The sequence below is a fragment of the Panthera onca genome, chromosome X, assembly GCF_046562875.1.
Source record: "Panthera onca isolate mPanOnc1 chromosome X, mPanOnc1 haplotype 2, whole genome shotgun sequence".
NCBI classification, from domain to species: domain Eukaryota; kingdom Metazoa; phylum Chordata; class Mammalia; order Carnivora; family Felidae; genus Panthera; species Panthera onca.
Window position 1 is genome coordinate 39,052,205 of NC_138357.1, and position 13,290 is coordinate 39,065,494.

A 13,290-nucleotide genomic window follows, 5' to 3' on the forward strand; every position below is an offset into this window, starting at 1 on the left:
ATTCAACATCTGCAAATCAATCAGTGTAATACACCACATTAACAAAGTGAAAGATTAAAATCATATGATCATCTAAAAAGATGCAGAAAAAGCATTTAACAAAGTTCAACATCCATTTATGATAAAACCTCTCCACAAAGTGCATATAGAGGAAACATACCCTCAACATAATAAAGTCCGTATGTGACAAACCCTCATGTAATATAATACTCAATGGTGAAAAGCTGAAAGCTTTTCCTCTAAAACCTCTAAGGCAAGGATTCCTACTCTAATCATTTTTCACAACACAGTATTGGAAGTCCTAGCCAAAGCCGTTAGGCAAGAGAAAGAAATAAAAGACATGAAAGTTAGAAAAGAATAAGTAAAACTATCACTATTCACAGATAACATGATACTGTATATACAAAACCCCAAAGATTCCACAAAAAACTTGCTAGAACTAATAAATGAATTCAGTAAAATTGCAGAATACAAAATTAATACACAAAAATCTGTTGCATTCCTGTACACTAACAAACTATCAGAGAAATCAAGAAAACAATCCCATTTACAGTCATATCAAAAAGAATAAAATACCTAGGAATAAATTTAACCAAGGAGGTGAAAGACCTATGCACTGAAAACTATAAAACATTAATGAAAGACATTGAAAAAGACACAAAGAAATAGATATTCCATACTCATGGAGTGGATAATATTGTTAAAATGCGCATACTACCCAAAGCAACCTACAGATTCAGTGCAATTCCTATCAGACTTCCAATGGCGTTTTTCACAGAACTAGAACAAATAATTCCAAAGTTGATATGGAACTACAAAAAAACCCCTGAATAGTCCAAAGAGTTTAGAGAAAGAAAAAAACACAGCCAGGGGTATCACATGCCCAGATTTCTAACTAAACCACAGCGCTGTAGTAATTGAAACAGTATGGTAGTGGCATAAAAACAGACACATAGAGCAAGGAAACAGAATACCAAGCCCAGAAATAAACTCATGCATGTGTGGTAAATTACGACAAAGGGAGCAAGAATATACAATGGAGAAAGGACAGTCTCTTCAATAAATGGCATTGGGAAAACTGGACAGCTATGTGCAAAAGAATGAAACTGGACTGATACCTTACACCATATACAAAAATTAACTCAAAATGGAGTAAAGACTTGAATATAAGACCTGAAACCATAAAATTCCTAGAAGAAAACATAGATACATAGGTGGTAAGCTTCTTGACATCAGTCTTAGTGATAGTTTTTTTTTTTTGCGGGGGGGGGGGGGCAGGGATCTGACCCCAAAGGCAGGGGAAGCAAAAGCAAAAGTAAACAAATGGGACTATATCAGAAGCTTCTGCACAGCAAGGGAAACTATTTTTTTTAATTTTTTAATGTTTTTATTTATTTTTGAGACAGAGAGAGACAGAACATGAGGAGGGGAGGGGCAGAGAGAGAGGGAGACACAGAATCTGAAGCAGGCTTCAGACTCCGAGCTGTCAGCACAGAGCCTGACGCGGGGCTCGGACTTACGGACTGTGAGATCATGACCTGAGCTGAAGTCGGATGCTTAACCAACTGAGCCACCCAGCACCCCAGTAAGGGAAACTATTAACAAAACAAAAAGGCAAACTACTGAATGGGAAAAGATATTTGCAAATCATAAATCTGATAAGGGGTTAATATATAAAGAAGTCATACAACTCAATAGCAACAAAAATCCTTTTAAGTAATGAGCAGAGAATATGAATAGACCTTTTTCCAAAGACATACACATGGCCAAAAGACAGGAAAAGATGCTCTACATCACTAATCATCAGGGGGATGCAAATCACAACCACAATGAGATATCACCTTACACCTATCAGAATGGCTGCTATCAAGAAAACAACTAATAAGTGTTGGTGAGGATGTGGAGAAAAAGGAAGCTTCATGCACTGTTGGTGGGAATGTACATTGGTGCAGCTGCTATGGAAAACAGTATGGAGGTTCCTTGAAAAATTAAAAATAGAACTACCATGCGATCCAGCAATTCTACCAGGTATCGGAGGAAAATGGAAACACAGATTCAAAACAATAAAGGCACCCCTGTGTTCATTGCAGCATTGTTTACAATACCCAAGATATGGAAGCAACCTAAGTATACACTGATGGATGAATGAATAAGGAAGAAGTAATAACATGCACACACATACACACACACACTGAAATACTCTTCTGCCATAAAATAAGAATGAAATCTTGCCATTTGTGACCACATGAATGAAACTTAAGGGCATTATGCTGCTATAGAGAGATATAAATACCATATGATTTCATATATGTGGAATCTAAAAAACAAAATGAAAACGAACAAAACAAAACCCAGATTCATAGATGCAGAGAACAGACTGATGGTTGCTAGAGGGGAGTGGGGAGTTGAGCAGGGGTGAAATGAGTGGAGTCATGGGATGTAATGTACAGCATGGGGAATATAGTAAACGGTATTGTAGTAACTTTGTATGGTGACAGATGGTAACCAGGTTTACTATGGTGATCCTTTCACAGCGTATACAAATGTCAGATCAGTATGTTGTATACCTGAAACTAATATAATACTGTATGTCAACTAAACCTCAATTAAAAAAAGATGAACCTGGGTCATAAATTATGTTCATTATACCCAATGGATTTTCAGCAGAAAAAATAATTGAGACAAAAACTGTTCCTGGTAGTTCATTTCTAAGAACAGGATAGAGTAAATCCAAAAAGTCTGCAGACGGCGTTAGGTGGGCATTATACAGAGGGAAATGAAGAACACCTGCCATTCACACTAAACATGTGGCCATCTGTTTCTTTATGTATCTTATATTTTCCAGTTGTAGTTCTGCTCCACTAAGTCAGACTCAACCCAGTCTCCTCATTTAAAGGCGAGGTGAGGAACTTCTGGTGAAGGAGGCAGATTCTTGACAGTATTGCTGTGGTCATCACAGCATGCAGCTCAGACAGTATTTTTCCCTCCTGGTGGGCAGCTACAGCTATCTCAGAGAGTAAAGCCTTTTAAGAACTTGAGGTTAGAGCAGTTCAAGAAGTTTACAGTAATCATGGGGCACCTGGGTGGCTTGGTCGGTTGATTTCAGCTCAGGTCATGAGCTCGTGGTTCGTGAGTTTGAGCCCCGCATCGGGCTCTGTGCTGACAGTGCGGAGCCTGCTTGGGATTCTCCCTCTCTCCCTCTGTCTGTGCCCCTCCCCTGCTCTCTCTCAAAATAAATGAGTAAACTTAAAAAAAAAGAAGTTTACACTAATCAGAAGGCAGTGGATGATACCACGCTAAAGCCTAAGTGAATCCTATAGGATAGGAGCCAAATAATATATATGAAAACCTGCAGGACCAATTGCACTTTTGCTCTCTCTCCCTCCTACCTTCCACTCTTCCTTGTTTTCTCTGTTTGTCCTTTTGTGTGTATGTCTCTCTCTCTATTTTTTTTTTACCTTTTTTTTTTTTGCCTCCCACTTCCCTTTCCTATTTCTTGTTTTCCTCTCCATCTTTATTTTTCTGTCCCTCATTTCTCTTCCTTTTGTTCCATCCCTTAGTGTTTTCCTCCACTCCCCATCAATTACCCATAGTATCACATTTTGTAATACATGTTAAAATCAATACATTTTAATGTTAATATGCATTGAGCACTAAGTAGGTTGTATTTAGTAGTCTAAAGGGGAAAAGCGTCCCCCAGTTAAGTAACACTTACCTGTGGCTTACAATTGAAAATTTCCTTTTGGATCACTGGCCTCACTTACCAAAAGAGGGTTCCCTTCCTCCTTCCTTATCCATAATCCTGTCCTCTGTTGCTCTTCTGTATCCTTAGGTTTGATGCATAGTCACTTTTCTGCATTCTGGTTTACATCTGTTATTTTTTTTAATAATAGGAAGCTAAAATTGCTTCTTAATGCGAAGTAGAGCTTATGGATAACTTTTGAGATTTAGGCTTAGGATTCTAGCATTCTAAGTTTCTCAAATTCAGACAAGCCACACGTGTTCCAGAATCTCTGATAAGGAATGGAAGAATTTCCAGATGATTGAAACCCCTCATGAAAGAAACGTTTTTTTGTTTTAATTTCAGACTAATGTATGCTTGATTTGCTTTTCTTCACCTATCCAAACAGATTTTTTTCATTTTGGTTTTAATTGTGTTTCCTCGTCCTGAAAAATGATGGCCTGTAATATGAAGCCCTTCTGAGTGTGGTAACTTTCCACTGGCTAGCTGATTAAAGTCCTCAAAGGTTTAGAAAGTGGAAGGAATGAAGGAACGAGTGAGTAAATGGCTAACTCACTAGTTTCACTTAAATCACTTCTGTTGCATGCTATGTCGCTTATGATGAGCCTTGTAAAATCTAAGGTTTTGTCTCCTTTCGGCTGTTTTTTTTTTTTTTCCCCCTTCATAGTTTCCAGGCACTGTCACAAACTTTGATTCTTTGATAGCTAAACTCTTAATTCCTTTTTTTAAATGTTCGTTTTCATTAAAGTGCTATTTAACATTAGATATTAACTTTGACAGACGTTAATGCTGCTTCTCAATTAGGTAAAATATATTCTTGGTAAGGTGCCAATTTGAATTGAATATATTTGAATTTGGTATGTGAATTAAACTGTTGTTTAAACCTTACCCATCCATCACATGTGTGATGGAGCAGCCAGCTGGTTTTGTATATAAGTGGGGTTTTTTTCCCCCTAGCAATATTTAAACATGAGAAAATGGCTTCCTATTGTAGAAAAGAGAACTTCATATGAATTTAATACAAGATCTCCTTGTTTGTCAGGTTCTTAGACTGCCTAGAATTTAAATTGGCAGACACTACTTTGGTATAAAATGTTTTCCATGGACGATATTAATATTTTAAAATCCTTTTTGCTCCTGCAGATTTCCAGTAGACAGGAAGTCTAGCTCTATTTACCCTTTGGCTACTAATGAATGCTGTTAAATTATTATTTATCTTCTTTAGGCAGAGGCAGTACAGGTATGAGATCAGAATTGCCAAGTAAGGCAAGCATTTAACTTTAAAATTACAGAAAATGCTAATCTATTGACAGGTGGCAACTGAAGTATGGATACTAGAAAGTATTTTGGACCCGAGTCAGAGATTTGGGGTTGTATTCCACCTGTGTCACTAACTTGCTGGGTCGCCTCGACACCTGTGTCGCTAACTTGCTGGGTCGCCTTGAGCAAGCCACTGCCCAACTCTGGATGGCATATCCCCTCTATAGTCTCAGCTTGCACACCACACCAGCCTAGCAGCTCTGACCGAGGTCAGTCTCCAGCTGCATTTTTCATCTTTTTTATAATCCCTTAAACCCTTGCTAGGCTTTCATTGCCAGTTCTTTTCCCTAGGATTTTGCATTTAGAAATACTGAGGGCTTCCTACCTTTTGGAATTTTTCTATGCTCATGAAATTAATGAAAAGTTACTTAGAGTTACCAAAAAAAAGTGCCAGAATTAAAAGTCTCGTTTGAATGACTGTTTTGGTAAAATCAGACTGTTTCTATCATGACTAATGTACCTTCACTATTTCAGTTTTGAAGTTAATACATTTGAGTCCTGGTATGGCGAGGCATGATTATCAGTTTGTCTCATTACCCATGCTAGTATTCTCTCACTTACTCATTGTTCTAATTAATCTTTCCTTTTTTTTTTTTTTTTGCCCAGAATGATTGAGCAGCAAGGCTCCATATCATGGGAGTTACATTTTAGGTTCTTGAAAATTTCATTGACTTGAAATAGTTTGAATTGCACTAAGCTAAAATTTACCTTTTGTTGGTTTTCTAAGAAATAAAGTAAACAAAATGACTTGCGTCAGTATTGAGAAATTAACTGTTAATTTCAGGAGGTGTCTTGTTTTAATGTAAAAGCTAGAGATAGATTTTTTAAAACCTCTTCACTAAAGGAGATCTAGCACTATTACCTAAAAAGGCAGGCAATAACCAGTGTTGGTAGGAATATGGGGAAATGGAACCTCATACGTTGCTGTTGGCAATGTAGAATGGTACAGCTACTGTGGGAAACAGTTTGCTGGTTCCTTAAAAGTTAAACATAGAGGGGCGCCTGGATGGCTTATTCGTTAAGCACCTGACTTCGGCTCAGGTCATTTTCTCGCCGTTCATGAATTCAAGCCCCATGTCAGGCTCTGTGCTGACAGCTCAGAGCCTGGAGCCTGCTTTAGATTCTGTGTCTCCATGTCTCTCTCTGTCTCTCTCTCTCTCTCTCTCTCTCTGCCCCTCCCCTGCTTGTGCACGTGCACCCTCTCTCTCAAAAATAAATAATCATTAAAAAGAATTAAACATAGAATTACCATATGACCCAGCATTTCCACTCTTACGTCTCTCCCCAAGAGAAATGCAAACATATGTCCACACAGAAACTCATACATGTGTGTTTACAGCAGCATTATTCATAGTAGCCAAAAAGTGGAAACAGCCCAAATGCTTCTCACCAGAGAAACGGATCACAAAATGTGATATGGCCACACAATTGAATATTATTAGGCAATTAAAAGATGAAGTACTGATACAAGCTCTACAGCTTGGATGAAATGTCCAAAATATTATGCTTAAAAAACAGCCACAAAAAGCCCCACATTGTACGATTCCACTTACATGACAACTCCAAAATGGGCAAATCCATAGACAGAAAGTAGATTAATGCTTGCCAGGAGCTGGGGGCAGGGAAGAATGGAGACTGACTGCTAATAGGTATGAGGCTTCTTTTCGTGTGACAAAATCTTTTAAAATTGGATAGTGGCGATGGTTGTATAACTCTGTGAATAAAGTAAAACCCATTAAATTGTATACATTAATGGGTGAATTTTACAGTATGTGAATTATATCTCCATAAGTAGTTATATATATAAAAACATTAATGACCCTATTATTATAATTATTTGAAATTATGAAAGTATATTTAAATTACACTTTTGCTAAGGGCTGGAAGGAAGGAGGAGTGGGGAGTTCATATTGAATGAATACTGTGTTTAAGTTGGCAAGATGATAAAAGTTCTAGAGATAGATGGTAGTGATGGTCGTACAACACTGTGAACGTACTTAATCACACAGAACTACATGCTTAAAAAGAGTTAAAACAGCCTTTTTGTTGTAATGTGTGAGATTCTTCTATGTTTTAGAACTTCTGTTCAGTATGTGTGTTTGTTAGGGGAAAGGGTGTTGGTTATACACACATATACATGTCTTTATCTTGGCTTTGGATGAGAGCCTGAAAAAAATATTTTTAATTTTATCTGCCAACAGGAAGATAAAAGAGGCCAAACTCTGGAAAAGTTATGTTGTTAAATTATAAAATAGTGAAATGCTCTTCTCAGAGTATAAATTATCACAGATTTCCTGAATTTCTTGGCTAATCTTGGCTCCTTGAATGGGAAAACACCTTTATACTTTATATAGTACATATCTTTCTATAAGCATTTTCCTTTGAATAATAGGATAGAACACATCACCAAAATGCAATGAGGGGCGCCAGAGGGGGCTCAGTTCATTGAACTGCTGACTCTTGGTTTTGGCTCAGGTCATGATCTCACGGTTCATGGGTTCGAGCCCTGCACTGGACTCCATGCTGACAGTGTGGAGCCTGCTTGGGATTCTCTCTCTCCCTCTCTCTTTACACTTCCCCTGCTCCTCTCTCTCTCTCTGTCTCTGTCTCTCTCTCTCTTTCTTTCTCAAAATAAATAGACATTAAAACAATACAAACATAGGGGTTATATTTTAACAATACAATAAACGAGTTTCAGAATGCAAAGGAAGGGATGGAAAAATGAAAAAAAAAATCCAGCAATGAGGAAGTCCCTGAAAAAGGTATTAAGTGATTTCTAAGGGCCATGGAACTTTGTTATAACCCCCATGCAGTTTGTAGGCTCTAAGTTTGAACTTCCAGGGATTAATCTGTGAGAGCATTTTCTGAGTCTGGCTGCTATATAGGACATTTGGATTTGAAGACTTGAAGATCGATGGCACAAATGCCAGCAGTGCCACTAACATAAAGTATAATCGGAGGTGTGTTTGTTTTTCTTGACCAGGAGGTAGTTTCTTTTAAAAGTATAAGAAACATACAGCGTCTCCGTGTGTGTGCGCATGTCTGTGTATTTTCTGTCTTTTCTTCTGTTGCAGGGAGAATTATGGTCTTCCAACATCTTTGTCCTTTACAGTAAGGGTTTTTCTAGAATTTGGCACTATAGTATATTACCCTTGATTACAGGATCCAATCAGAGTTGATGTACTCAGAAATCCATTGATGTGATTAATGGTCTCCTAATCATACTTTTATTTCCTAGATTAGCCCAATTTCCTGCAGTTTCACAATTTTTGAGTCATATCTTGAATTACCCTTTATAGGGGGCCTGAAAGCCCTGTATTTTTAGTCAGTAATTTGCATGATTATTTTAATTTTCTTTGATTTCTTTTGCTTGAAGAAAATGAAATTTTGATCGTTTTTGAACTCTGAGTGCTGTTCTATGGTAACTGGCCAACCTAGTGTGAACTTTTTTTTAACTATATATATTTTTTTCCAGCAGCCCTAGATCTAGAAGTCTTCCCCAAAATTTCTACCGGTCTGGTTTTTATTCTTCTCAAAAGTAAGCTAAAATATTCTCAGATTCTACAAGTAACAGGAAGTACACCAGGAAATGACTGTACAGTAAATGTAATTGACCATTCACTCTTTGCAATTGGTCACAGGATTGGCTGATAAACAGTCTATTGAATGAAAAAAAAATGACTTCTAAAACCTTTGAATACATTTGAAGATCATTGGCGTCTTTGGCACCTTACTGATTTTTTTGTGTGTCTCTTAACCTTTTTCAAATGATTGCATTTGAAAGTAGGAGTCTTTCATATCTAGTGGTTGCTTTAATATTTGCTTTGTTTTCAACAGTGCCCTTAAAGATAGCCGTTTTCCCCCAATGACAAGGGATGAGTTACCACGGCTGTTCTGCTCAGTGTCTCTGCTCACTAACTTTGAAGATGTCTGTGATTATTTGGACTGGGAGGTAAGACTATAGAAATTTCTTAAAGAAAAATGAAGGTAATTCCTGAGTAAATGTTAAAAATTAGGCCCAGAAAACAACTCTTTCAGCCCATTCTCTAGTGGGGTGGAGGTGGAGAGTCACATGGATAAATAAACCTCACATCTGATCAATGAGATATCAGTGAAGGAGTTGCTGTTTTTTGTTTTTTTTAATGCATGTGTTGTTTTAATCCCCAAACTGAAGTTGCTGTTTGTTTCTATCCTGTTACTGTACCACAGCACCTCACAAATGCTGTTAATAAGTAGTAAGAAGGACTGATTAGAATTTATTTCTCCTCTTAATCCCATTCTGATGTATTTTGGTCATAACGGCCTCCAAGCAGCTAGGTGGTCAGAGGATATATCTCAGAAGCAAGGAGCAAGACAGGATAATACAGCAGTTGGGGAAATCAGCATGTGGATACACACAGGTGTTGGATAAGTACACTTAAATCATGTCAATTCATTCTGGGCTACCTTAATTTATGCACTTAAACATGCTGACAAATAATATTAAGGTCACATCTCGGGTATCTCTTGAGCATTGTCGTTATTGAAATAGCCTACATCGATCATATTTATTGTGTAGTATGTCGGGTTGGCTTTTTAAGGAAGTTTGGAGGTTCTCACTACGATTTGTTTTGGTGGTTGGGAGGAGATAGTTGACCATATTTCCATGAAATTTCACACACAAATGTGCACACATTACTGAATGCATACTACATTCAAGGCACTGTGCTACATACACAAAAGTCCTCAGATTTGGTCCCCACCATAAAGTGTCTTATAGTCTACAAGCAGAGAAAAAGAAGTATGCACAAAGCGTAAAGAAATAAGTACTCCAAGAGTGAAACAATGGGACTGCAGTGATACACGTAGCATCCTCTCACATAAACACTCATGAATGACGGGACTGTATCTTTACGGTAGAACACGTTTTAATTTTTCTGCCTTTTTAGAATGGCTACCTGCCATGGTAACTGAGATACTTTTCCTTGTGGACAGATCACTGTCTTGATAATTGATGAGACCTGAATTTTATTTTTGGCTTTGCCCTGATTCCTTGTGAGACTTGGGACAACTTATTCCACTGCCATTCAGTTTTCCACCTATAGAATGTGACATTTATAAAGTTCCTAATCTTCCTTGGAAAAAATCTCTATGATATAAATTATTGTTGTTATACCTGAGCTGTTAAAAAGACATTCTGCAGAGAGTAGGACAAAAGAGTTCCTTTTGAGTTTTGTAGTACATGGGGTTTTTTTGGAGTATTATCAGGATGAAAGCATTTGGGGATTTTTTTTTTTTTTTGTAAAGGAAAAAATAAAATCAGTTGCTACTGTTGATTGGAGCCAAGTTGGATGGTGTAAAACCTTTCATAGCATTAAAATGTCCTAATTGATTGTTTTCTAGAAGTTCATCGTTCCTATTTGAATTTTTCTTAAAGAGAAGTCTACCAATATCACGGGAGCATTCCCCAGTGTTTTAGTTTTAAATGATCCCAAATTATATCCCTCACTTATTAACAAATATTAAAATTTGGTTGGTTCTTTGAATGTTTGAAGGCTACTCCTTCCTCTTCTCTAGCTAGAATTTTATTTCTGCTTTCTGAATTGCAGAGTGCCGTGTGTGTAGGGGTAGGGGTAGAAGCGATAACGGGGGACAAGCCTGAAATCTAAGGGATGACTGAGCTACAAAACCACTCCTACTCTTTTTTGCTATCACTGAGTTTGGAAGTACAGTTGTGGTGTGTGGGGGTTTGCACATGCACGATTGTGCATGTGTATGGCATGAATGTATATTGCATAAATATGCATGCATGTCTTTTGGAGGGAAGGAAAAATGGGAGAATCCAATAGTAGTTAAATCATTACGGGAAGGTGCACAGTGCACCACCCTCTTCTTTAGCCCATGTCAAGTATGGTCTACAGATAAAGTTAACCTTCATACGTTGTATATTGTATATTTGTTTTATTTTATTTTTAATTGTTTTAACGTTTATTCATTTTTGAGAGACAATGTGTGAGTGGGAGAGGGGCAGAGAGAGAGAGAGAGGGAGACACAGAATGGGAAGCAGGCTCCAGGCTCTGAGCTGTCAGCACAGAGCCCGACATGGGGCTTGAACCCAGGAGCCATGAGAGCATGACCGGAGCCGAAGTTGGACGCTTAACCGACTGAGCCACCCAGGCGCCCCTGTATATTGTATATTTAATGCATTCCTTAAGGCTTAAATATTGACATCTATTTACTGATAACCTTCTGGTTAAACTAATAACAACAAAAATACATGTATATTTGTACTTGTAACATACAGGTATTTGAAAGTGAATTAGGGACTGTCAGAATGGCTATGCCTAGAGGAATAGACTGTCCTTTTTAGTTAGTTCATCATAGCTTGAAGTATTTAGCATAAGAGAAATTTGTTCCCAAAGAGTAAAGGTGAAAATTATGTTTTTTTAAGTACAAGAATGTGATTTGGGCTTAAAAAAATATACCATAGTCAGTGATTAAAAATGGTATGGTATTATTATGGGGATGCTGTCATAAGGGTTATCCTTAATAATTCTGGAAAGACACTGGTTACTTGAAATACAGAATACCAAAGTAGAATTAAAAGCATTTTTTAAAAAGTATGTGTCAAGCCATTTGCACTCCTAGGTATATACCCTCCCCCCAAAAATGAAAACAGATGTTGAAACAAAAACTTGTACACAGATGTTTATAGCAGCACTATTCATAATAGCCAAAAGGTATTGACACAAGACAAATGTATATCAACATATGAATGGATAAACGAAATGCAGTGTATCCATCCAATGGAATATTATTCGGCCAGAAAAAGAAATGAAGTAGTGACGCATGGAGGAACCTTAGATATGTTATGCTAAGGGAAAGAAGCTAAGCACAAGGGGCCACATACTGTGTGGTTCTGTTTATATGAAATACCCTGAATGGTCACCTCCATAGAGAGAGCACATTAGTGGTGGCCACGGGTTGGGGGAGGGGCTGACTGCGTTTAATGGGTACAGGGTTTCCATTCAGGGCGATGAAAAAGTTATGGAACTGGATGCTGTACAACATTGTTAATGTACTTGGTGCCACTGAATTGTACACTTAAGAAGGGTGAAAATGGTAAATTTCATATTATGTGTATTTTACCAGAATAAAAAGGCATATATGCCTATGCACATACACATTTAAACCTGTTGTCCATAATAGTACAGTGATTCTAATTTATTGAACAAGAAAACTTTGGAAATTCCAAAATTATAAATTAAGGCAAACCATTTGTAATTACGCCGTTCTGAGATAACTACTGTTAACATTTTGGAATATTTCTTTAAATTATTTTTCTGTGTCTTTGTATCAATAAATGTGCATATTCATGTAATTGAGGCCATATCGAATATACAGTCATTATTAAAAAGGATTGTGGGAAAGCCTTTGTTTATGGTTTATCTTTATATATAAGTTAATTACTTGTATTGCAAATTTCCTTTACAAGGGGGTCAGTCTATATTATGAGAGCACACGTTTCACTTGGAGAAATTTCCCACTGTCAAATAGGTATCCCTTTCCTTCCAAGAATGAAATCTCGTATTCACCATAAGTATCTAAATTTAACCTGAACTGCAAAGAGCTGCATATGTTTATGCCACAGGGGGAAACAGGGGATGATTACAGAATTTTAATAGAGAACTTTTAAGTCAAAAATCAGTAACGAGTATGTTTTATATAAGCAGAAGCCTCTAACATAGGGCTTTTCTGGTAGAAGGGCAGTTGGAGAGTTGACCCCCACCGGTGAAGCGTGTTACTGCAATCGAATTCCTAATTAAAGGGGCGCAAATGCCCAGATCAAAGCCGGAAGAGGGCTTAGAGGTCCCAAAGCATAGAGGTGAGTAACTTCAGTAACAAGAGAGACACCCCTGTGGTCATGAAGACGAGGGACGTGACCGGTGGTAATAGCCACCTAATTTTCAAATGATGAGGAAACAAGTGAGCTACCACAGAGCCAGCTACTGCCCTCCTCTTTTTCTTCATCTGTGGTTTTTAACTGAGCCTGTCTGGGACCTCTGTTTTGGTTACATGTCTCTAATTTTATAATGGAAGTTAATAAGAAGGTGGGATTTACATCAATTGGACGTGGTTTTAGAGGCTAGAATGCTTCTCTTTGATACTGTGAGGGACGTTTGATAAATGGTTTCACAAGTAGATGTAATTAACTTCGAGTCAGTGTTGAATTGACAGAATGATCGGTG

The 13,290-nt window shown here is 37.6% G+C and overlaps 1 protein-coding gene across 4 annotated transcripts in view; it reads left to right on the forward strand.

The window, feature by feature from the left end:
• AMMECR1 (AMMECR nuclear protein 1) overlaps window positions 1-13,290 on the forward strand; it is a 109,289-nt gene that overhangs the window by 80,074 nt on the left and 15,925 nt on the right. For 2 of the 4 annotated variants that reach the window (XM_081792532.1, XM_081792533.1), the window contains one exon: window positions 8,900-9,014. In XM_081792532.1, coding sequence (XP_081648658.1) covers window positions 8,900-9,014 — 115 coding nt within the window. Of the gene's footprint in view, window positions 1-8,537; window positions 8,601-8,899; window positions 9,015-13,290 lie in introns of all 4 variants that reach the window. The other 2 variants (XM_081792530.1, XM_081792531.1) reach the window with 2 other exon arrangements.